At 54.1% G+C, this 25,199-nt stretch overlaps 1 protein-coding gene across 2 annotated transcripts in view; it reads left to right on the top strand.

Moving 5' to 3' along the window:
* NDRG1 (N-myc downstream regulated 1) overlaps positions 1–19,783 on the top strand; it is a 40,215-nt gene extending 20,432 nt beyond the window's left edge. Inside the window, exons 4-16 of one of the 2 annotated variants that reach the window (XM_037048588.1) lie at positions 1,611–1,716; positions 3,600–3,720; positions 4,246–4,308; positions 5,121–5,181; positions 6,324–6,410; positions 8,452–8,508; positions 11,067–11,170; positions 12,371–12,427; positions 13,203–13,254; positions 13,936–13,983; positions 14,847–14,882; positions 15,187–15,238; positions 17,895–19,783. In XM_037048588.1, coding sequence (XP_036904483.1) covers positions 1,611–1,716; positions 3,600–3,720; positions 4,246–4,308; positions 5,121–5,181; positions 6,324–6,410; positions 8,452–8,508; positions 11,067–11,170; positions 12,371–12,427; positions 13,203–13,254; positions 13,936–13,983; positions 14,847–14,882; positions 15,187–15,238; positions 17,895–18,136 — 1,086 coding nt within the window. In that variant the 3' untranslated portion in view covers positions 18,137–19,783. The remainder of the gene's footprint in view (positions 1–1,610; positions 1,717–3,599; positions 3,721–4,245; positions 4,309–5,120; positions 5,182–6,323; positions 6,411–8,451; positions 8,509–11,066; positions 11,171–12,370; positions 12,428–13,202; positions 13,255–13,935; positions 13,984–14,846; positions 14,883–15,186; positions 15,239–17,894) is intronic. The other variant, XM_037048589.1, reaches the window with a different exon arrangement.
* Positions 19,784–25,199: the final 5,416 nt, after the last annotated feature.

Below are 25,199 nucleotides of genomic sequence, written 5' to 3'. Positions count from 1 at the left end.
ACTATGAAATAGGTGTTTGTTCTCGAGAAGATGCTGCAGCCAGAGAGCAAGGGTCCGGATACACGTTTGGAGAGGGGCGGCTGTTGGTTCTCTGTTCTCTGTGTTGCTTCATGGAGGTGCTGGGAGATAAAAGCCGTCTACAGTCCCGTCAATGGGGGACCTGGCCCACTGCTCCCCCCTTTCGAGAGTCCCAGTGCACGCCACACATTAGTTTCCTTCATTCACGTGGCTCCTGGTACAGAGTAGAAACCACGTCAATGGGCACAGGCTTTGGACTTGGATGGTCTTGGGTTCAGATCCTGCTGCAGCGTTGCAGCTGTGTGACCTGGGGAGAGTTCCTTCCCCTCTCTCGACCTCGGTCTCCTGTGGATGGTCATTACCCAGCAGGCCCTGAGAACCTGCTGTGAGCGGGCAGCCGGGCCAGGGCCTGAGGACGTAACAGTAAACAGCAGAGGCAGCCCCCGCCTTCTTGGGCAGGTTTAGTTCTGGTTCCACAGCCATATAATTTTAAGGCCTCCAGAGCGATGAGTCAACATCTGTTACTCATCCCCACCCATGGGGGACTTCTGGGGACATACTGGGTGCCAGCCAGAGCTGGGTGTCTCATACCTGCCACCAAGGGGGTGTCTGGGCCACCAAATACTGAGGATCCCCTTTCCACCAGACCCCAAGCCCGTCTCCTCTGCTCAGGAACCTGGGGCCGAGGTGGCTCTTTCTTCATCTTACAGGTGCAGACCTGGGGACTCGGAGGGAGTGGGGAAGGGTGGAGCTAGGATTTAAACTCTGATGTCCCTGGCTAGTGGGGACACTGCCTGGTCTGGCCTGTTTTTAGAGAGTGCCATGTGGGTCAGCTAGAGAGACAATAGAGAATGTGGTCCCCACAATGCACCATTATTCCTGCAGCAGCTTCAGGGCCAGGCTGGGCCCAGCAGATGATCTGTGGCCCCCACTAGGGGCTGGGCCGTGGCTCCCAGGTCTGGATTTCTCCAGTGCTTGTGTAGGCAGGAGGGAGGGCGTTGGGAGACGGGCAGGAGACTTCCTTCCTTCCCCCCCTTTTTTCTGAGATATGTCTGTAAGATTGACAACCACGGATTTCAAAGAATGGGGAGCCAACTTGGTCTGATGCCACAGCCCCGTCATGGGTTAAATCCTTTCTCTCCATCAGCTTCTGCTGCCCCTGTCCTGCCCAACTCCAGGACAGGGTTCTCTGGGCAGAGCNAGGAGGGAGGGCGTTGGGAGACGGGCAGGAGACTTCCTTCCTTCCCCCCCTTTTTTCTGAGATATGTCTGTAAGATTGACAACCACGGATTTCAAAGAATGGGGAGCCAACTTGGTCTGATGCCACAACCCCGTCATGGGTTAAATCCTTTCTCTCCATCAGCTTCTGCTGCCCCTGTCCTGCCCAACTCCAGGACAGGGTTCTCTGGGCAGAGCGTTACTGCCCACGCCCAGGGCGCTCCTGACCAAATGAGAGGGCACTTGGCACTTTCTCAGCACATAGCCGGAAGCGCCCTGGTGTCTGCCATCCCCATGTAAACCATCCCCATGTAAACCACGCTGATGCTGCATGGCCCACATGACAGGCCCCTCTGTCTGCTCTCTTCCCGCAGGAGCAGGACATCGAGACTTTGCATGGCTCCATTCACGTCACCCTGTGCGGGACCCCCAAGGGGAGCCGGCCAGTCATCCTCACGTACCACGACATCGGCATGAACCGTAAGTTCCAAGAACCCGTGGTTTTCCAGTGACTCTGTTCCCACCGAGGGTGGCGGGGAAGAGGGAGGCTAGGGACGGCTGGTGGTGGGGACTTTCTGGAGCTGCCCTGGGAAGAACTCTTGCTGCGTGTTGGAAAAGTCTGGAATACACTGCATGAAGACGCAGACCGGTCTGTGTGCCTGCAGATGCTGGGAACTCGGGGAGCCCCCACCGCCTGTCTGTGTGACAATGACTTCTTTCAGCTAACGAGTACAATGGTTTTTAGTATTTTCAGAGTTGTGTAACCACCATCACAATCAACTCGAGCGTGTTGCCACTCTGAAAAAAGCCCTGTTATCTATCCCCCCATTTCCCTTTCCCCCCAGCCCCTGGCAGCCGGTACTCCGCTTTCTGTCTGTCCGGTCTGCCCATCCTGGACATTCTGTAGACACGGGTCACATGGTGGGGCGTCTTTCTGACGGGACTGGCCTCTCACGACGGTTTCAGCTTTCATCCGCACCGTGGCACCTGTCAGTGCTCCCTTCTCTGCTACCGAAGGACCTTCCGGGGTGTGGAGGGACCGCATTGCGCCTGCCCCTGTTTAACTGATGGACAGCTGGGCTCCCACTCCTGGCTCTTCTGAGTACCGCTGCTGTGGAAGTGGAGACTGTGACCTCTTCGCATTACCAGAACATGTTACCCTGTGTGCGTTCCCCATTTGTCACAGATGGGAATGCAGTGAGAGCTACCCTGTGTCAAAATCATGCCGAGTAGACGTGATGATTCAGGGGCACTCAGAGGCCCAGTGATCTCTGTAAACTGGGACACGGCAAGCTGGGCGCTGGCTTGGCTCTTGATGGACAGACCGCCCGATTTGCATTTTTGCTCTTTCCGTTTATTAGCACCCTTGAGGCTGGAGATGATGCCAGTCAGTGAAAACCATTTCTTTTCGTCACTCTCACGCCTCTTTTTATCTCATTTCCTCACCTGGGTGTCCCTGTGTCCGTTACGTATCCGATGGCCAGTACTTTGACAGCAGTCAGCTTATTTCACTGACTCTGATGACGAAATGGAATCGCAGGGGGTGGAGATGCTACCTGCTGTAACAAAGACCCCAAACCTCTGTGGCCTACCACAATGTATGTTCTTTCTCACTCATTTAGCAACCTGAGGGCATTCTGTGTGGCTCCTTCCACAGGGTGATTCAGGCTCCAGGCTCCTGACGGCTGTGAGTCTGCCATCCCCTGGAGCCTCAGAGGCTTCTGCTGGCTCCGCTGCAGCTGGCAGGTAGCTGACAGAAGAGAGAGAAACCTAGAGGACTGAGTAGCAGGGGTTGCAAGGAGGAGGCAAGACTCACATGTTATTGGCCAAAACCTGAGCACGTGACTGCCTCTAACTACAGGGGAGGCTGGGAAATGTAGTCCAGCTATGTGCCCAGGATGAAAAGAGAAATGGTTTGATAACCAGCTGGCCGTCTTTGCTTTGGGCTGTCAACTCACCCACAGCCACATTACAAGTGGGAGTTCGTGCTTTGTCTCCTGTGCTGCTCCCCATGGGAAAATCTCCTGTGCCCTGGCCAGTGTCCCCCATAGAGGGTTTAGGAGACCCAGGGAGAGTCAGTGGAGTAGCTGCACTGGAAGTTTAAGGTCATCCACCAGTGGGTACAGTAGAGTTTATGGACCATCCCCACCTCCACACCCATTCCCTTTCCCATGGCTCACTCTTGCCCTTTATCACCAGAGGAAAGTGGGACAGGGAACGACACGTAGACCTTCTTTCTTATGAAGCCGTTTCCTTCTGCCGCATGGGAGTGCAGCGAGCAAAATGGATACGCTTTGCATGGAGCCAGCTGGTTCATTCCGCCCTTACTTCCTCTTCTCCTCTCTCCCCTGCCTGATCTCCAGACAAAACCTGCTACAATCCCCTCTTCAACTCCGAGGACATGCAGGAGATCACCCAGCACTTTGCTGTCTGCCACGTGGACGCCCCTGGTCAGCAGGACGGCGCTGCCTCCTTCCCCGTGGGGTGAGAAGGGGAACTCGTGCCCCAGGAGAGGGGTAGGGAAGCCTTGCAGGGTGGAAACAGGTAGTGGGGGGAGGCGTTAGCCTGGCTTTTAATTTTTATTATTGCGATAGAATATAATACTCTTCCGTGAAGCCAAGTCTGTGATAGAGCCCCTCAGCCTTGGTGATATTTATAATCTTTATATGGAGGGAGAGCATAGCAGCTTCACTGGGGTTTTGCGAAGATTAAATGAGTTCACAGTGCTCAGCAGGTGCCTGGGGCGGGACCTGGGGCACAGGAAGCAATCGGCAAAGGGCTGTTTTACAGAGAGAAATTGGAGGATTAGGGCTGGAGACATCCTTGCCTACACGGGGCAGGCTGTGCTCACCTGGGCGCTCCCAGCGAGCGCCACCTGGCACGTGATGGGGAGTCTGGGCACACAGGGCAGGTTGCCTCACCGTCCCTCCCCTTCAAGCCTGTTCCTATGGCACGGTTCCTTCCCACCGGGTCCAGCCCTCGCTGACTCCTCGTGTGGCTTCTCCCAAGGTACATGTACCCTTCCATGGATCAGCTGGCTGAGATGCTGCCTGGAGTGCTTCACCAGTTTGGGTAAGCTTGAGGGGCCTGCTCCCCCACCAGCCTGCAGGGAGGGGTGGCTTCTAGCGTCTGCCTTTCCTTTGGCCTCGATCTGACCTGACCACTGACATTTAGGTTGGAGTTTGAAGCTCAGGGAAGAAATTCGCTTGGCTCTCTTGCACTCACTGTTTTCTCTCTTTCCTGCAGCCAGCTCCTTGTAAGTTGGGTTCTTCTCTCTGAGTGATGATGTCCCCTAAAGATAGCACCCCACTCCCCTCCCCACTCCCCCCTTCTCTAACCCTTCCCTGCCTTCTCTTCTTTCCTTGCTTTGTCTTCCCAGTGGAACATTCTGGACTAGGATGGCCTGATCCTTCAACTCTTCTCTCTCCAGGCCCTTCTTCCAAGGCTCATTTTCTTCTTATTTGAGCCTTTTGTGTGAGGATGACACCTCAGACTTCTTGCCCAGTCTATTTTCCTGCCAAGTTTTAGAATCCAAAAAACAGCTCAGGAGCGGGAAGGAGCAGTGATGGGCCTTCCCGTAAATGTCAGACGGTCTCCGAGTGCCTGGGGTTCAGTCAGTTGGGGAGTGAGGGAAGGGGACGAGTCCCTCCAAGGTCATGGCCTTCTGTTAATCCATAAAGCAGGGTGCATTTCAGGCCACAAAGGCACAGGACGGCAGGGTGTCCCCACTCTGCCTCGCCTGCAAGCCATCTCGGCAGGGACCAGGATAGACACTGGGGCGGATGAGGTCCCCTGGGGATGAGGAATGGGGACGGGGGTTGGGGGGTGGGTAGGGCGCACGGCACCACCTCTTCTGTGACGTGAATTTTTGTTTCTGCTCTTAGGCTGAAAAGCGTCATCGGCATGGGAACTGGGGCCGGTGCCTACATCCTCACTCGATTTGCTGTGAGTTCTTGGGCGTTTTTATAAATTACATTTTCTCTATTTTATTTTATTTTTAATTAATTTATTTTTAGCGAGAGGGGAAGGGAGGGAGAAAGAGAGGGAGAGAAACATCAATGTGGGGTTGCCTCTCATGTGTCCCCTACTGGGGACCTGGCCTGCCACCCAGGCATTCGCCCTGACTGGGGATCAAACCAGTGACCCTTTGGTTCGCAGGCCTGTGCTCAATCCACTGAGCTACACCAGCCAGGGCTAAAAATTACATTTTAAATGAAATTAATTCAAGATAAAGGAAGGAATATCGCTTACACACCGACTGCTTTTCTTTTCCCTTCCCTGAAGTGTCCCACTAGACACACTCTGCACCAGCAGCTTGGTGCACTGAGCGGTCGACTCTGGGCAGGCCCTCCTGTCCCGGAGTGTCCTGCTGTGCTGCTTCCGTGTGACAGCTTTTGTACGTAAGGGACTCTCGGATCCTGGCTAATTCTAAACTAGAATCAGAGCCACCTGTGTTAACATGACAGTTGTCACTTACGTTACTGTGGACCCAAGGCAGGGCTGCTGGGTCCCTGTAGCCAGTAGCAGTTGTTTGAAAATGCGACGGAGCTCGTTTTGTTCGACTGGAGGTGTTCTGCCCGCCCATCATGCGTGAACTTTGCTAGAGGTTAGCAACGCTGACATAGGTACAACGTGGCCTGACTATCTGGGTCGAAACTGTATCGTGTACATACATGTGTATGTATATGAGATACATGTAGTCTTGTAAAAGTAACAGAATTCTCATTGATGGCTAAAGAGTCTTTCTGAGCCTGTCTGATTACAAAGTTGATCGTGTGACATACCCATTTCACAGCTAGGGCAGCTGAGGGGCGCCAAGGTGACGTGACTTGTCCAAGGCAGGCCTGCCAAGCACGTGTGCATCTGCATCTTGGCTTCCTCTGCCTGTTCCCTCGGGGGCCCCATGCAGTGTTCCCTGAGCCGAGACCTGAGTTCTGCGTAGGATGCGGTGCTCTCGAGAACACCATCCACTCTGGTGGCCCCCATGAGCCCTTTCCTGGCCCTTCTCTCCACCTTTGGTTTGACTTGAAGTTCATAGTATCTCAGATCGCCGGCTTGTGTCCCTCACCTTGTGTCTTGAATTGCAGCTGAACAACCCGGAGATGGTGGAAGGCCTGGTCCTCATCAATGTGAACCCTTGTGCGGAGGGCTGGATGGACTGGGCGGCCTCCAAGGTGAGTCTGGGGGCCTGGACTGGCAGGACCCCAAAGCACAGGGGTGTCCTTGCCTCTGCCAGAGGGGTGGCAGCACCAGGAGACCCCTCCTGGTCGCACCCTTTCACCAGCCCCGACTCCCCTCCCTGGGCCCCGAAAGCAGGTTCCCTCTGCTTTGCTTGGAGTAGTACACTGGCCTCAGATAGGTGCCGTTTGGAATCCCACAGGACGCTGCTGGGTGAGCCAGCAAGGCCAGGGTCCCTGAGCCAGCTTGGACAAGCACTACGGGCAGAAGTACTCGCTGGGGACCATGTGTCTGCCAGGCTTTTCTCAGGACACTGAGAATAAAAAGATGAATAGTCCCCGGCACCCATGTGTCATTGATGCAAAAGAAATGTGTAGTTGGTACTGACACCGTGCTGCTTAGTTTACGACAATAATAATCAGCTAACGTGTATGGAATAGTTACCAGTGGCTGTTTGTGCTCTCTGTGGCTGTGTGTGTGCATGGCCTTATTAACCTGTCGTGGGACTGCAGCGGGTAGGGGTTGTCATACCATGCACAGAGGGGGAGATGGTGAGCAAGGTGGTTAAGGAAGCTGTCCAGGGCTACACGCACTCGGCAGAAGGAGAGTTGGGGCGGGATGCAGAGCCCCTGGACCCGTGGCTCTCGGCCTCCCCTGTGATGTGCTCACAGGCCCTTGTGCTGCCCGTTGTCAAAGGCCCCCTGACCCAAGCCCTTCGGGCTGGGCACGGAAGGGGCAGGACATGTCCCTTCCTGGAACACTGGACCCACATTATCTCGGGAAGCTCTACTCTGGCTGGTGGTCTAGGGTTTCTTGTTTACTGAAAATGATCATTGTTTTTTTCATAAACGCCCCAGTATTTGCCAAAGAGACGGGGAAACCATTCCAGTTGAAACAGGACAGAGCCTTCCACTGGGGCCATCCTGGGGTGTTTTTGTGCCAAGGCTAGGGTGGTGGCTGTCGGAACAGGAGGGTCAGAGGGGTCATGCCCCTCCCCACTCCTCCCGCCCCTGCCCTGGCCAGCCAGTCGGATATTGCCTTTCTCCCTGGAACGTTCTGCCAGAAGGTGGGAGGGAGCCCTTCCCTCCAGTCTGCATGACATTTGGGAGTGGAACACACTCCCTGTTTTTTATTTTATTTTCCAGCCAAGGAAGTGACATTCCAGGCAGCCAGTTTGGCTCCTCGATAGCTGCCCTGAGCCAGACGTGGAGAGCTGGGGGCATCAGCCATGGGCTGAAGTGCAGCCTGGGGGGCGGTGTGCAGTTTTAATACCAGCACCATATCCCTCCTCTCTGACCCCCACCCTGGAGGCAAAAGACCTACATCAAGGGTCTGCTGTGGGTCAGGCATTGGGGTCAGAGCCTGTGACGTGTGGAGTTGCTCCCATAATCCTCACCGTGACCTGTGACTTGGCAGTTCCTGGCATTCTCAGCTGCGGATGAGCAGTCTGAGGCCCAGAGGCTTTGTAGCCTTCCCTGGGCGCCCAGCTGGGGAACCCCTGGGCCCTGCGTGATGCTGCAGGTGGTCAGCACACGTTTATGGAGCTCCTGCTGTATACCTAACCCAACATTGTTGTTAGAGGTAAAAAGGAGAAAGTCATTTGTTTCTTTAATAAGCTCAGTTTATTTGGGAGAGGAAGGTGGCTTGAGACAATCTGTAGGATCACTCAGGGAGAGCGGGTCCTGAGGTTTAGCCTCGGACGGCTGTGCGTGCGTTTAGGGGAAACAGACAGAGTCCTGCTCGCTGATGACCAGGTGCACCATGCAGCCGGAAAGCTAGGAGTGAGTTTGTCTGTTCAGCACACATGTGTGCATCTTCTGTGCCCAAGGCTCCGAGAAGAAGCAGCAGATGGAGACCCAGGCCCTGCCTGCCCAGGCCTCAGGTCTCATAAGTCCCCAAAGACAGGTAACCAAGCCCCCCTTGATGGGGCACTCTCAGACCCGAGTGCTGGGTGCCCCAAGGGCCGAGGGGTTTGGCTAACCTCGTCTCACCACCGCTAATACCCTCTTCCTAACCCCACTGTTTCTGTCCCCCCAGATCTCTGGATGGACCCAAGCCCTTCCAGACATGGTGGTGTCCCACCTCTTTGGGAAGGTGAGTGGCGCGCCTGGCATTTGGGCCTTTGCTCCGAGTGGTCGTGTGCTGCCTGCTCGTAGGGCATAGACACAAACCAGGCAGCACCGATGTCACCAAATAATAGGACTTTGTTCATCTTCACCAAGTTGTCTGTTCTGTTTTTAACGTAAGTCTTTTTTTAAGCCAAAGTGTAAAATCTGACAAATTCTGACCAGTTCTGAAATACCCCTCAGCCGCCCAGGGCGAGGTGACCGGCTCCGTCTCCCCTGGGTGGCCCACTCATCCCCACCTGCTCCCGAGCAAACAGGTGTGACCGCGTCAGGTGTGGCTGTGGAGCAGCCCCAGGGGCAGAGGCTCTGCTGTGGGGCTGGGGAGCTGTGGCCCCTGCCTTTGGTGCTGGGGGGGTTCCTGTGGCTGCAGTGGCAAAGGACCACACACCTGGTGCCAGAAGACCACAGAAGTGAATCCCCTCACAGTTCTGGAGGCCGGGATCTTGGACCCGAGTGCTGGCCAGGCCACAGTCCCTGCACCGGCTCCTAGGAGGGTCCTCCTGACTTCTCCCAGCATCTGGGCGCTTGGCGTTCCTGGGCTGTGGCCGCCCACTCCAATACCCACCCCTATCTTTAACATGCTCTTCCCTGTCAGTTTCAAATCTCCTGCCTTTTTCTAAGGACACTTGTCATTGGATTTAGGGATCCCCCCTGCCCCGCCCCGCAGGGATAATCCGGGATGATGTCATCTCAGGATCCTGAACTTAGTTATATGCACAAAGACCTTTCCCCCCAGTGAGTTAATATTCACAAGGTCCAGGGATTTGATGTGGACACATCCTGGGGGCCTCCACTCAGCCCACGGCAGACCCTTTTCCTCTTTGGGCTGCATCTCAGTCTGGTGCCTGTCCTCCCCGCGAGTGCGCGGTCCGCGCTGGTGGGAATGTGGAAAAACGGAACCAGCGCTGGGTCTCCTTGGAGGAGGGCTGTCCAGTGGAGGGTGAGAGTCTGGCCTGGCTACACTGTAAATTACTTGGGGTCTCTTGGCGCCCCCAGGTTTCTGCAGTTGCGTTTTGATCGGAAACCCCAGCACAGCCCCTCAGACTACATTTTCCTGACTTTTCTTTGAACAGCCGATTGGCCTCTTTGTGGCTTAAGTTCTGATTTGATGACGTCAGGCTTGGTGTCGTTGGCCCCTTGCACCTTCCCACTCGGGCTCTGGCTGCCACCGATCAGTCACAGCGGGCTGTTTTGCGGGACCTACGGCATCTGCCGCTGTGCAGATGAGAAGCAGGGCCAGCTCCTAGTGCATTTGTCTGAAATCACATTCAGGAAGGAAGGGGGGAGAGGAGGGCCTCTGCAAAGCTCTGGCTGGCCCCTCGGGGAAGCAAGATTATCCTTCCTGGCAGCTTCCTGTTGCATGAGTTGGTTTTTGTTTTGCAAACATGAAAATCTCCACCTCTCCCTGTGAAAAAATGATCATTGCTAATAGTTGTGTGGATTGTTACAATTTACAAAGGGCTTTCCAAAGCGCACAATCCCTGATAAACCCCACAACCTGATGAAGCGGGTAATATTTATACCCTCCCCGCTTCTTTTGGGGGGCACCGAGTCTCAGAGAGGTTAAGACGCTTTCCCGAGAAGGGGCAGTGATGGAGTTGTGAGGAAAGGAGAAACTCTCCTTTGCCCTTAATGTTCTTCGGCTGATCAGATAATCCAATAGATGTGAGACACATTGGCAAGAGAAAGTGACCAGATTTAACTATATAGATACAATGTATGTGTGGGACTCCCACGTGCATGAGACAGTCTGAGACAGAAAGGGAAACTGAGGTGGATTTGACCTTCTCACCTAAGGAGGAAGCAATGCACCTTGGGGCCTCTGCAGGGAGAGAACACAGCCAGTAGTTAGTTTGCTGGTCACGTGGGGAGCTAAAAAGCCATTTCTGGTGATGACTCTTATTTGGGGCCAGGTGCCTGGCTTCAGTTCTACTAGGCCACAGGTGGCAAACACACGGCCCGTGGGCCGGACCTGGCCCTCCACCTTGTTTCTGCCTGGCCATAGCACCGAACTTGCTTAGCTGTTAAGGAAGAGCTACGTTGATACCGTCCTAAAGTTACCTTCTGCCCCTTGAAGGCCACCCTGAGGTTGATGTGGCCGCCAGTGACAATGAACGTGACACACTTGTACTACACAGTGAAGCAGCTGGGATGCGGAGCTGCTGTTGCTTTCAAGCCTCCAGGGTCTTGGTTGTCTTTAGCTCGAAATAACTTGAGTCCCACTGAGGAACATCTTGGGGTGGCTTGTTCTGAACCCCTGCAGAGTCAGGCTCCAGAGCCAAGGAGACTGACTTCCACCTGAGCCCAGAAGGGTGTGCTTTGCCTGTCTAGGTTTGTGTCCCTTTATGCTACCGGCTGATGTTCGCCCGGCAGCCTGCACCTCGGTGTGGCTTCCTGAGTCTCCATGGCAGTGTTGTGACTCGGGCATCTTCTCTTTCTACCTCAATAACCTGGAGAGTGGAGAGGCTCACGACCAGCCCAGGGCCACGGGCTCAGTGGAGGACATTTCTCTCTCTCCAAATGCAGGATGAGATGCAGAGTAACGTGGAGGTCGTCCACACCTACCGCCAGCACATCGTGAACGACATGAACCCCAGCAACCTGCACCTGTTCATCAACGCCTACAACAGGTATCAGGAGCTGCACAGCCCTTCTTACCAGGCGCCCTTCATGGGCCTGGATCGTGGGGTGAGGCAGAGGGGGACTGTAATATTAGTAGAAGCAGCAGCCCCTGAATTTGAGCAAATAGAGGATCAGGACGAGGTGCCCTTAGCCAGGGGCTTCCTGGAGTTTGAAGCACTTTGCAAGGAGCCGAGCTACCATTCTAGACCAGCGGGGATGCAAACACAGCTGGGCCTTGGTCACGCCTGCAAAGGGTTGGGAGCACATGCCAGTGACCATGGTGACCACCGGAAAGGACAGGTGAGAGGAGAGCTGAGAGAGTAGCAAAGCACTGGGGGAGGGGGGAGCCCAGGGAGGTGCCAGGCGGTGGGTGAGTCATTCCCAGGATGGCGGACCCCTGCGCATAGCCTTTGGCAAGGCTGTAGCCCTCTGTTCCATAACCAGACGCCTGTCTGGAGCTCAGCTAGGGGAGGAGGCAGCTCAGGGCCACTGGTGCCAGCCAGAAGTTCTGGAATCTCCAGGGAGATTCCACACAGCCTGCTAGGCCAGCTCCGCCCTGCCCCCGCCGATGGGGCCCGAAATGACTTCCTGGGCTCTGTCCTCCCATGCTAGCAACACGACTTCATGATGTGCCTTAGAGTCCGTAAGGAAGTCCGGTGTCTGCTTCTCCCCGCCCCCTCAGGCGCTCAGTGCAGGAGGGAGCAGCACTGTGTGCCCAGTGCGTGAGAGTGAAGACAGGGAGGCCGAGTGGTCCCTTCATTCTGCAAATGCTTCCTGAGAACTGGAGCGGATCAGGCTGTCGGCTGGGCAGGGGGCACATGGAGGGGACCGTGGAGAGCCCAGGACTTGGAGTTGGGGGTGAGAGTGAGGTTCAGACTAAGGGTGGAAGCAGAGACTGATTGGGGGGCTAGCCCCTGGTCAGGTGGGGGCTCCAGGAAGGCAGGGACCCTCTGTGGCAGAAGACGCGATTTATACTCGTATGAAAAGAAGATGTTGGGGCCCATGATGTGGGCTCTATGGGACATGTCCCCGAAACCACTTCTATGGACCCCAGGAGGCTGTGGTGTGCCAAAAGCCATGTGACCTCACACAGGCTGTCCAGTGGGTGGCTTGCCAATGGCGGGACCTCTGGGGCTTGACTCAGGGTGAAGGGCTTCCTCCCAGGGTGAGTCTGCTGATGCCATCAATGGTGATTTTGTCTTCTGTAGCCGGCGGGACCTGGACATTGAGCGACCCATGCCCGGAGTGCACACGGTGACCCTGCAGTGAGTTGCTCCTCTCCCCGTCACGATCTAATTCGCTCAGCTCCCAGTTCCTGGCAGGGTCTGCTCTTCCAGTTTGGCAGGACATGGGGACCAGTGGGACTGGCCCGGGGCCATGGCACGACCCCGTCTTGCTTGTCTTCACCCTGTGTAGGAACTGAGCTCCCAGGGTGGCTCCCAGACCTAGGTTGGAGCCTTGGGCCATAGATGAGTTCTGACCGCACTTTGGATGGAACCTGTTGAGCACCTACTTTGCAGTGAATACTGTGTTAGCTTTGCCTCACAGCCTGGGGGTGACTGAAGCACAGAATGCCGCCCCCACCCCCAAAGTGCCCTGTCAAATTAGTGGGAAAAGGCAGGTTTGGAAACATGCAACTGTGTTCCACTAGCAGCAATGGTGCCAGTTTTGGGTTCCTTGAATGAACCACATTATCGGAACCTGAACTTGGCACATGCCATCTCCTGTGTCAGCCATGTCCTTTTTGTCTCTGATCTTGATTGCTGACAAAAAGCCTACTCATCCTTCCTTGATGGGAGGGTGTTTCAAATAAAAACCTCAGAGTATAGAAATTCTCTGATGAAATTCATACTAAAGTGTAAATGATTTACCTACCTATTTTATTCTAAGAACAAAGCAGAGGGTGGAGGGAAGATGAAGGAAAATGAGCAAAAAGTACTGGGGAAACCAAAATGATTTTTTAGAACCTTGGCAGGCCTAGGAGCACAAGAAGCTTTAAAATAAACTTTGTGTTAATCCCCCTTTTCTCCCTGCCCCCAGGTGTCCTGCTCTCCTGGTGGTTGGGGACAGTTCTCCTGCTGTGGACGCTGTGGTATGTAGAAACCAGCCCCTGGCCCTGTGCCTAATTCAGCAGTCCAGATCCGACTGGCTTATACGACGTCTCCCTGCCTCCCTCCTTCCTTCCCTCTGTCCTCCTCAGGGCAGGTGATGTCTTCTAAATGCCATATTGGCCTCCGGGCGGAGGGCCCAGCCTTCAGGCAGAGGGCCCGGCCACCAGCCTCTTTCCTGGTGACTGTCAGCCCTGGTGGCTTGGCAGTGGCCCTCTGTCGCCTCTCCCAGGCCCCCTCGCCTGCCCGTCTGCCTTCTGTTGGCCTGTTTGTATGAGCGTGTTTTCCGCTTGGCTTCCTGGCCAAGAGGCGTCCCTGCCATTCGGGAGACCCCGGTGGTGCCCGATTGTCTGACAGGACAAGGGGCACTGGGGAGCTTGGCTTAAGCAAGGCTTTCTGGCTCGTTTCACCCCTTAATTTCCTCCCGTGATCCCGTGGAGACACAACAGGGCTCTGCCTTTCCAGCCTCCCCAGAGCGGGGGACACGGGGGACACGGGGGACTCAGGAGTCTCATCTCCTAAGGCCACCTCTGTTGAGTCCTAAATCCCACGTTCTTCCCTCTATGCTGGTGGGAACACCGGAGCATCTAGGGAGGGGGAAAGAAAGGTTGTCACTTTGGCTCCAGGTCGAAAATGAACACATTTCTCTCCCCTCCCTTGTCCAGGTGGAGTGCAACTCGAAACTGGACCCAACGAAGACCACTCTCCTCAAGGTACAAAGAAAATGTCGAGTTTGCATTTGTTCTTAGAAATTCTGACGTTTTCCACCAAAATTGAGTTGTAACTCATTTAGGCAAAGCTGGTGGTCAGAAATGAGAGGAAATAGTTATTTAATGTACCTGTTAGCAACATCTTTTGGGTGCTGGCTGGTAAGATGAGAAGATCCCTCTGTGGGACCCGAGAGGTCTCCAGGCTACAGCCTGTCACCCTTGGGATCTGACCTTGAGCCTGGGCAGTAGTGGGGCCTGGCATCACCCACTCTCTCTGACTCCATCCATTTCCCCCGAAGGCATCCCTGTGCTCCTGAGCCAGGGCCCGGTCAACCCCGCTCCTGGGTCAGTGCTCACATAGGCCTGGAGTGACATTAATAAGTGCTGATAGCTTTAGGTTTGGTGATTTAGTAGTGGCGTGGGGAGTGAGCCCATTGACCAAGGCAGCCTGTCAGGAGCCCCGGGAGGCCTGGGGTCTGGAGCCCAGCAGCTTCTTTCTGTGGGCACCCGTGAAGGGAGTGTGTGCCCGGGGCCGTGTGTGGCTCCCCCAGCGCTCTCCGGCCCAGTTTCTGCCTCTTACAGGGGACAGTCTACCTTCCAGGGTTCTTGGGGAACAGAGTAAAATTATCGACAGGGCCTGGCAGAGTGCCCTGTGATCAGAAGCTACAAGTCACAGTGGCCAAGAAGACCCAGTTCAGTGCCGAGACGGACAGAAATAGAAGCAGCCTTGCTAGAAAGCTGGGCGTTTCTCTGTAATGTGCCTGGAACCCCTTAGTGGGCAGGGCAGGCACCCACGGGTGGCCGGCCCAGAGTGGGGATTGCCGTCGCTGAGGTCTGTGGCACTAACTGGCCTCCCTATCTTCCAGATGGCGGACTGTGGTGGCCTCCCACAGATCTCCCAGGTGAGTCCCGTGTCACTGCCCCCCAGCATGGGCCTCTGAGACCTATTACTGCTTCTCTGCTCACTGCTTGCTTGGCCCCCATCTCCCTGTGACCTCTGACGACACATTACTGTTTGTATTCGGAGCTTGCACCACAGGACTCTGCATCCTGCGGTGAGCATCCTTCCTATTGAGTATGGAGGCCTGGTGGCCTTCCCTCCTGGGCCAAGGGCTTTAATGAAGGTGACCACAGGCGCAGCTCACAGGGCCATTCCTGAGCTGGAGCCCTGGTGACTGACACCACTGTCCCCCTGTCCTCTCACAGCCTGCCAAGCTCGCCGAGGCCTTCAAGTACTTCGTGCAAGGCATGGGCTACAGTAAGTACGGCATTTCCCAGCAGGCGGGTGGGCGGAGGGGGCGAGGGCAGACGGGACCCTGGGAATGCGATGCCCTGCACCAGGTTAGGGTGGGAACTCGGGAACAGCTTGGCCAGCCGCAGCTTTCTGCCAGCCGGGTGGGTCAGGGGTAGAAAGAGTCAGGGCACAGGCGGCAGTTCTGACCGAGTGTCTCGCCCCGTGGGGACCCCTTCTCCCTCCATGGTTGAACAGGAGACGTGTTTCACACCAGGAACGTTTGGAGATGTAGGTGAAGCACCAAGAAGGAAACAATGAAATGATGAAAATCTGTTTTTAATTTTGATCACTGCTGTCTGCAGAGACTTTTGGTTACAGTGATGGTGGTGGTGATGACAGATTAGTCATAAGTCCTTTATTTGTTCTCGTTTAACCACCCAAATAATCCTGCGAGATACTCCCACCTTCATTTTGCAGGTGATGACATTGAGGCTTTGAGAGATTAAGCAAGGAGCAGAGCGGGGATTCCAGGAAAGTTCTTTAAAAACTGTAAAATAGCTCTGAGTAAGTGGGTGATAAAGTTGCTTATATGTAGAACAGAGTGTCTTTGCTAGAACATTAGATCCGGGAGTTGGAGGGTCAGGAGCAGCAACATGCGGCTGCTTGTGTGGCAGTTACATTGTAGCTTATTCGTCAGACACGCGGCCCCAACCCGGACAGACAATCCCGGGCCGAAGCGCTGTCCCGGGCGTGGCCGCAGCTGGTGCCCGTTGGTATCTCAGCCGTGGTTCTGCCCTGACGTGGTTTCTTTGGCTCTTTCTGCCCACTGCTTGGAACTATCATGTATGTGCCCATCTTAACTAGGAATTCTTTGTACTTCCAATGTCTTTCACTTTTTCCCTGAGACTTAAACTGTTTGCTCGTTTAAAATAGTAACAGTCTGTCTGACCACAGTTCTAAGATTGGCCTCAGCCGTGTTTAGTTTCTCGTGAGGCCGAGAACGGACGAGGCTGATTTACTGGCACGTGCTCGGGGCAGGGTCTGTGTCCCCAGGTGCCCTCTGCCAACAGAAACCATCTGTCCTCGGCTCTCCTGCCTTCTGAGCGACCCTCCCTGTGAGAAGGCGTGCAAGCAGAGCGGTGGCCGGGCAGCACAGGGCCTCCTGCATTTCACCTGCTGGCTGTGAATTGCGGCTCCTTTGCTTGGCCTCCCCGGGTCCGGATTCCGGCTTGGAAAATTAATCCTGGGGAGAAAGGAAGCCAAAGCCAGGCCTTGTCCCCCAACCCCCGTCGCCGAAGCATCCTGCAGGTTGCAGGGAGATGACAGGAGGAGCTAGAGCCCTAGAAATGTCCCCTAAAGTGGGAGAAAGCAAGCACATATCGAGCTCCTACTCCAGATGGCGGGCGAGGCGAGACCAGCCCTTGGTGTCCATGACAGGGTCCTGTAGTGGAGGAGGGCATTCAGTATGGCAGGGGTGGCTTCTGCGCATGGGTGTCTGCCACAGAAAGCCAGCGCGTGTGCCCATGGAGTGAATGCTGTCACCCAACACCCATGAGTGTGTTTCAGCTGCCTCGGTGTGACGTCCATTGTTCCACGTGGCCTTTGCTGGGAGGCTTTGGTTAGCTGGTATGGCTGCCGTGATGACCCTCCACAAACTGGGTGGGTTAGAACAACAGAAATGCACCCTGTTACACCACCACTGTTGTGGGGGCTGGAAGTCTGAAGTCAGGATATAGGCAGCACCGTGCTCCCTTCCATGTTTCTGGAAGGTTCCTTCCTCACCCCTTCCAAGCTTCTGGTGTGTTGCCAGCAGCCCTTGGGGTCTCTTGACCTATAGCTGCATTGCTCTGATCGCCGCCTCTTACCTCTACATTTTTTTCTCCTCTGTGTGACTGGGCCTCTGTCACCTCCCCTCAGAAGGACAACAGTCACAGAATTAGAGTTGACCCTAATCCACCAGGACCTCACCTTAACGTATTATGTTTGCAGAGACCCTTTTTCCAAATAAGGCTCTGCTCTGGGATCCCAGTGGACAGGAATCTGGGGACACTGCTCAGCCCAGTACAGATGGGGGACTGTTTTGTCCTCGTTACATTTCATCAGCCACCTGCCCCGTGCAAGGGCGTGTTGAGCCCCAGAGGATGAGCGGCACTCCTGATTGTCCCTGGGAGCCCAGGGGCTTCTCGGGAAAGGGATGCGGCCACTGACAGCTGGCTCTGCCATAGGCATGCCATGTGGCCTCGGTGTCCCCACCTGTGGCCGGCTGACCTCGTTGACATTCGAGTGCTCGCTGGCAGGACGGGGCGGGGGGTGTGCACACGAGCACTGATTCTGTGGGGTCCACACGAGCGTTCCCATTTTGCAGATGGGGCCGCAGGGCTCAGAAGGGGACACTCCCAAAGTCACTGAGCTGTTGAGCAAGTGACAGAACTGGGAGTCAGATCCAGGTCTGAGTTGAAACCACCGTGGTGGCAGCAGGTCCTTCCCCCATCGGGGCCTCACTGTTCTGTGTCTGTGAGACAGTGTGAGGGTGACAGGGAGCCCGGTGGCTGGATCACTGTGAGGCTGGGTGGGATGCAAAGATGCTTGGCCAGGCCGGGTGCAGGGGGCCCACTGCTGCCGGGGGTGCAGCTGCCTCTAGCGTCCTGCCACCCCTAACGGTTCTCTCCTCTCTCCCCAGTGCCCTCTGCCAGCATGACCCGCCTGATGCGGTCCCGCACGGCCTCGGGCTCCAGCGTCACGTCCCTGGAGGGCAGCCGAAGCCGCTCCCACACCAGCGAGGGCACACGCAGCCGCTCTCACACCAGCGAGGGCACACGCAGCCGCTCGCACACCAGCGAGGGCGCCCGCCTGGACATCACCCCCAACTCCGGGTCCACTGGGAGCAGTGCCGGGCCCAAGTCCATGGAGGTGTCCTGCTAGGCGGCCCGGGTGGATGGCCGCCCCCGGACTGTGGGGTCACCATAGCTGCCCCCTCCTGCAGCCCCTTCCTGCCCCCTGCCTGCCACACTGCACGTAACTCGGTATTAATCCAAAGCTTATTGTGTAAGAGTGAGCTCTGGCAATGCCAATGTTAGAAGGGATTTGTCGAGGGCCGGGCGGGGGTGGGTCGAAGGGAAAGAAGCGCCCCCGTGGCCCCTGTCTTGCCCCCCCCAGAAATACCACACTGCCAAAACAAGAAACCCAGCGGGGCCCGGGTCAGGATCCAAGCTTAGGCCGACCTGGGCATCCTGCTTCTAAGGGGTGTTTTGTCAGAAGTCCAGCCCACCTACTTCCGGTTTCCTCTCCAGCTAAGGGCGCACCGACCCAGTTTCTGGGAACAACACCCTCTTCTGGTTTGGGGAGGAAGAGAACAGTGAATTGGGGGTTCCTCATTTAGACAAAACAGGAAGTGGGAAAAAGAGGTGGGTCTTATGCAGAGGCCAGGACAGTTTGGAAAAGCAAATCTACGCAGCTACGTTGAAATAGATTTTTAAAGTTTGTGCATATACACACTTAATGCCGAGGCATACAAGTCTGCTTTTCTGATGTTCTTGTAATGAACAGGAAAGCAGACAAGAAAATCTGGCTTTACAAAAAACAGAGACGCAAACGGTCTCAGCAAACATTTGGTGTCCTGGATTTAAGGCACTGGCTCTGTTCTCTGCCTCCCCGTCCTCGGCCCCTGCTTCCCACCCCAAATGTGTGAGTGAATGGTTATTTCATTCATAGGCAAGATCCTTTAAGTATGTGGTTGCTTTCCTTGGGATGGAGGGGACATTGGGAACAGCTGTATCTGGCTGCCAGGCGTTTCCACGTATTGGGGCAGGGACGGGGGTAGGGTCGGGTGGGGTAGGGTGGGGTGGGGCTCAGGTACTAGATGTCAGTTAGAGGGTCCTTGTGGTTGTGACCAAATCCAGTGTGGTAGTGACTCCAGTTGATCCCGTCCTGGTTTCCAGGAATCTTCTGTGATTGAGTTAAATCTTTGGCCTGACGTTTTCTGGCCTGGGAACCCTCCTGGGTCTTCCGATGGCCTGGTTGCTTGTGGCCGGGGTGGGGACTCAGGTGGGGGGGGGGGTGGCTGAAGACACAAGGGTTCTGGAATGTTTATTCCATAGGATTTCCTCCCCTGTCCTGCCTCCCGCTCTTCCCCACCCCTCTAACCCCCTTTCTCCAAATGGGGTGGCACCACTGACATTTTGGGGCAACGTCAGCGTCGCTGTCAAGTTCCTGTACTACTGCCTTTTGATCTTCATTTTGGCTAACATGGATCTTATAGGAAGTTTGATCAGAGTGAATGGGACATTGAGAATCGGCCGCGGGGACCTCGTGATTTCCGGGACCCTGGAGTTGGTAGAAGGAGGTTGCCAAACCTTGTGGGGAGCTTGAGGAGTGATGAGTGATTCGGTTTACCTGCCACTTAGCACCTGAGAGGCTTGCCCTGGCCTTGTGCAGAAGGGTCAGGGGTCAGGGGTCAGGGCGGGAATGGCCGAATCCAGACAGAAAACCGCTGTGTGTGAGTCTTTCCAGAGGAGTTTCTTAATGAGATATTTGTATTTATTTCCAGACCAATAAATTTGTAACTTTGCAGTGGCTTGTATTTTTTCCCCTCTACCCGAGAGAGCGTGCTTGTGGCCGTGGGACATAGGGACAGGTCTCTCCCTACCTGGGGCCACCAGCCACGTGCCCCTCGCCTTGGGTTCAGAGCATCGCTGTCCAATACAAATGTAATGTGAGCTCCATATTTTCTGGTAGCTACAGCAAGAAAGACAGAAACAGGTGAATTTAATCTGAAGAATGCATTTCATTGAACCCAAGGTACCCAAAATATTACCGTTTCAGCATAAAATCAATGTAACAATTATTCAACTATTTCAAATTCTTTTCTTTCTCTTTTTTCACATTCTCGCCTTTATACTACGAAAACCAGTGTGCATTTCGCATCACAGCCCCTCTCCCGTCAGACTGGCCCCCATTCCAGTCCTTGAAAACTTGGACAGCACAGGGACAAAGGACAAAGCTTTCAACCTACAGTTGGAGGGAAGCATCTATTTTTATGTTTTATTTTTATTTTAGAAATGCATGTGGGAAGATCACTCCTTTTCTCACATCGAATAACAACCACTGCAATGCTTGTTTTTGCTGAAAAAAATTACAATAGGTTTTAGTATAACCTCCCATTTTTCTTTAAACTTTTAAGATCAGTGTAAAATTTACAAAACAGTTACACAGAGAGCACAGTGAGCCCCCATGTACCCCTCCCCCAGTCCTCATTATTAATGTCTCACGTTATTATGGTACATCGGTCACCACTAAGAAACCCACATCGGTACATTGTTATTAACCAAGCTCCACGCTTTACCGGGATTTCACTTGATTTCCCCTGTGGCCCCTTTTCTGCCCCAGGGTCCCTCCAGGAGACCGCAGCACATTTAGTCGTTGTGTGTCCTCGGCGTGCTCTGGCTCAGAACAGTTTCTCACACTTGCCCTGTTCTGACCTTGGCAGTTTTGAGAAGCACGGGTCAGGCATTCTGCAGAATGTCCCTCCGCGGAGGTTTGTGCGAGGCTGCTGGGTCAACGTGGCTCATCGCCGAAGAGCGGAGCTTCGATCCCCCGGCTCTGGCAGCATTTGCCAGGCCACTCCGCTGCCCTCACCTTTCCCACCTTCCTTTCAAAGTAAGGTACCCAGCACAGCTCCCACCTGAGACACGCCCTGCTTTAAACAGCTGTCATGCTGTTATCTATAATGGTTTCTCTTCACGTACCTTGGAGCCTGTCTTAGAGTGTGTACTGACCGTAAACACAAAGCGCATTGTCGTGGGGAGTGGATGGGCTGTAATCCGAGGCTCTGTGGTGTAGGAACTGGCTTTGGAGCGTGGAGAAGGAGTTGAGTGGGTATGAATAGGGAGACAGCGTTCCCAGCACGGGACCCAGCACGGGACCCTGGCACAGAGGGCAGAAGGTGTGTGCATCCTATGAGAAACCTGCAGCACAGACTCGGGCATGTGACTGTGCTGTGCGTGGCAGGAAGTGGGGCAGGAAGAGGTTTGCATGCATACAACACAATACCTAAGATCACAAACGAAACCACTCACCATGGAGTACAGCCGCCCTGGTGGTGCAATCGTGGGGCATAGCATCGTGGGATGTATGCAAACAAGTCAAATTGGAAGGTGGAGGCAGGGCTCCGCCTAATTTCCAAGCAGCGATCAACACAATACCTTGGATATTTACCACAATCGTACTAAGAAAAACATAACGTGATTTCAACTAGATGACATTAGGGTCTGTGCCTATGTTTACATAGAGAAAAATGCTGAATTGTAATTAGAGGTTAGTAAAAACAAAGATGCATTTTCTGCCACCCAAGGATGTGGCCCCTGAGATCTACTGGTGGATTCTTGGTCTGAGGACCCAGGTTAAGAAGCCCTGCTCCGGAAGGGGCGGGAGGAGGAGCATAGAAGCTCCTCCGTATTGTATTCCACAACACAGTCAGTGCCTGTTCTGCTGCAGCTCCTGGGCGGCAGTCAGAATAAAGAAGGGGCAGGCGGTGGAAAAGCCAGCCGGCAATCAGCAGGGCAGTGGGTGTACACATCAGCTTTGAGGAGGGGGCCGCACCAGGGAGTGAACCGCCCTGGGGCTTCTTGGTGCTGGGTGGTGTTTACACTCAGGTGCTCTGCCTGGAGGCTGTTTTGCCAGCTGGGGAATCTTCCTCAAGCTGCTTATTTTGGTTCCAATGGTACGTTGTTCCTGCAGCAGCAGGGAGACCAGGTGTGCACGGAGATCAACCACCTGCAGGTGTGCAGGGCCAGCCCCAGTCTCCATCTGCTCCTTCCTCACAGTGCCTTCTCAGACACAGCCTCAGAATGTGAGCCGTTTTGTGGGTTCTAGGTGCAGCTGACATCCGTCTCATTACAGATTTGTCTTGGGCTTCCCGGGCTGCGTGGAAACACTTTGTGGCCCACGGGGAAGCTGACCTTACGAGGTGGCAGGCGAGATCAGGGAGGGGTCTCCATGGGCAGATGTGCCTCCTTCCTCCTAAAACCATATTGCTCTGCATCTCCTAAGCCTGGGCCTACATGACCTTTTGGCCCTTGGACCCAGAACCAATCAGGTATTTGGGCCCCAAAGGTGGAAGAATCTAATTGGCTCAGCCAGACTCAGGTGTTTCCACTCACTGTCCAGTCAACTATGACTAGGTTCATTCTACTCCCGCCACCTCCCCTCCCCCACGTACAGGCAACAGGGGCTCCCAGTCATTGATATAGTTGCAGCAGGTGAATTGCTCTGTCCTTTGAAGAATGAAATCGGTTGATAGCAAGCTGCCTGCTGTAGGACAGGCTCTTCCTCAACCCTGCTCTGAGAAGTGTTTCCGGAAGGGCCCTCCCTCCCGGGAGGCACTGACTCAGACACGACGGTGCCCTGGCCTCAGTCGCCAGTGCGGCATCTCTAACGGGCGTCACCTTGCATTTCCTCTTCCCTGTCACCAGCATTTCCTGTGTATCTCCAGGGGCTGCACAGTGTCCAGCACCAGAACATGAGGTTGTTGCTAAATAATGAGCACTTCCTCTAGTAACCGCAATATTCAGCTCATCTTTTCATTTCTTTTCCGCCTCTTTATCTGTGACACTGAGTTATCTCGCCTCACAGATAAGAAATCCGAGGCTTAAGAGATGAAAGGGCTTGTGCCGCCACGTCTAAACTAGACTCCATCTCTCCTGCCTTTGAAACGGTTACTGAGCACATGGCTCACACAGGCAGCCACTGATGTCCTGGGACAGTGGAGCATCAGTGCCCTGGGGACTAACATCGTGGGCGCCTCTTCAGGCTGTTATTGGCTGGAGGGGTGGGGCGGGTTTCTCCCTCCACGAAATAGTCCCACCCAGATGTGGCTGACTTACTGTATTTTCTAGCTCATCCTCGACCCTTTTGTTTCCTCTGCTGACAAGCTGACGTTCTCTCAGGGCTACGGACAAGCGTGCTTCTAGCAGCTTCCTTTCCCTCTTTATGGGAGGGACTAAGAAATCCTCTCAGTTAACACTGTGTGAAAAATAAGAGTCATTGGTTTGGGCATGGAGGTCTGGAAATGCTTTTTATGGAATATAATGGATGGCACTATCCGTGGGCCAGGTGCCCACTTTTTCATGGCCTTACAAGTCACTTTCGCTCAGTCCTGCATTTGGAAAGAACCCAGGTTCGGCCAGAACTTGGACCCATTGAATATACCCTTTATGAGGTTCCCCCTTATCAGTGAGGGGTGGGGAGAGCACTGGTATGGTTTTTCTGCTATATGGTTTTTTACCTTCAGAACAAAGTGTTCTGGCCACTCCATTCTGTTAAAGAGCAAGGGTAAGTGGAGTAACTATGAAGGTCTAGTTCAGTGGCTTTATTGAGTGGTTCACAAATCAGGTAGGATCCCACACAGCACGCAGAATGGTGCTCCAAGGACGGGCACAAATGGGAGGTTTTTATGGGCAGAAAGAGGTGGGGACAAGAAAGCTTTTAAAAAGTGGATCATTTCAGACAAGGTCATTTCTGTTAGGGGAAGGCGGGGGTCTCAGCAGGCCGATCACCTCTCTAGTGGCGACCAGGAAATTCCAGGTGCATTTATTTAACATTCCACTCCTGGCACACTCTCGCTCCAGGGAGCATGCCCGTGCCTTTTCTTCCCTCTCAGGTGTGGGTCTCCTAAACTGGAAGAGTCCCCATAAGAGTTGCAGCCAGGGGAACAATGGGCAGTCACAGCTAAGTTCTCAGCACCTGTCCCCAAGGCCCCCTTTCTCTGACTTCCCGGTGAGCCAAAGCAGCCCTGCCTCAGCTCACTCCTTCAATCCTAAGCCCTTCCTTGTTTCACAGCCTCCAGCTTTAATAAATAAAATAAAATAAAATAAAAATAAAGTAAATAGAAATAAAAAATAAATGAAATAAAATGTATTTTAAAAAATTTTCTCATTAAAAATGGGAGTAAAATTTTACTGACACTGAAATTAGTTTGGGTAGTGAGTCTTGACTGAGCTCAGCACAAGCCACTCCGTTTCTTTTTAACACTTCAAATCTCATTTTGCCGAAACTTCAAGTATGTGATCTCACCAGAAACCTCCCCCAGAGTCTGCGAAGGCTTCCACAGGACTGCGCCACCTAAATTCCAGATTTGGAAAAAAGTATGCTTCAGGATAGAGGTGTTCTCGGAAACAACATACGTCGCAATTATTTTTATTGTAATGCAGTCTCTCCTTGATTTTTATTATAATTGCACAATGTGTTTTGAGGAGAGGTGGGTGGTGGGGATTTGGCTGGAAAGTATCAAATATGTCACTCATGTCATTTACTCCAGTCATCTGCACATCTGGGCACCGGGCCGGGTGGCACGCTGGTTTGGGAGACGCAGTAAAACAGGACACCCTTCCTGCCTAAAAGAAGTTGACCATGTAATCAAATGAGAGCATCCAATGAAAACGTAAAAATCAAAAAGGGGTCAGGCAGTATCTGATTAAAGTGAAAAAGCATTCAACCGAATATTGGTGACTTTTGCTTCATATTTGCTATTTGGAAATAAGAACGAAATAAGTAAACCACGCAGATGTACATCGACTCCCATTTTCATCTACCTCGCTGATTGTCTGGTTCATGAGGAAACGGAGACTCGGATGGTAAGGGAGGTGCCTGCAGGTGCTCACTGAGCGCTAGTCTGAAACTCTGCACGCGGCAGGCATTCGATCGTCGTCTGTCCTCAGCACCACAAGCAAAGCACTATCATTTCCTACGTTCCACAGTGGAGGGAACGGCAGTTCAGATGAGTGACATGAGGGACGACTCCGAGAAGAGATCTAAGAGCCATCGGACTCCCAGAGTCAGACCTGTGTTTGCTGTATCAGGCAGCCTCCTTCACACTTCTTCTGCCTCCCTTGGTTCCGAAGGCAGCGGGCGGCAGCCCCTCTGTCCATCCACCTCACCACCCAGTGGCTTGCCTGGTTCCCGACAGGGGCCAGGTGCGGCCCTCAGCTCA

The sequence above is a fragment of the Sturnira hondurensis genome, unplaced genomic scaffold (genome assembly GCF_014824575.4).
Source record: "Sturnira hondurensis isolate 20B ecotype Veracruz unplaced genomic scaffold, ASM1482457v3 Scaffold0006413, whole genome shotgun sequence".
Taxonomy (NCBI): domain Eukaryota; kingdom Metazoa; phylum Chordata; class Mammalia; order Chiroptera; family Phyllostomidae; genus Sturnira; species Sturnira hondurensis.
This window is presented reverse-complemented; position numbering and strand designations above follow the sequence as displayed.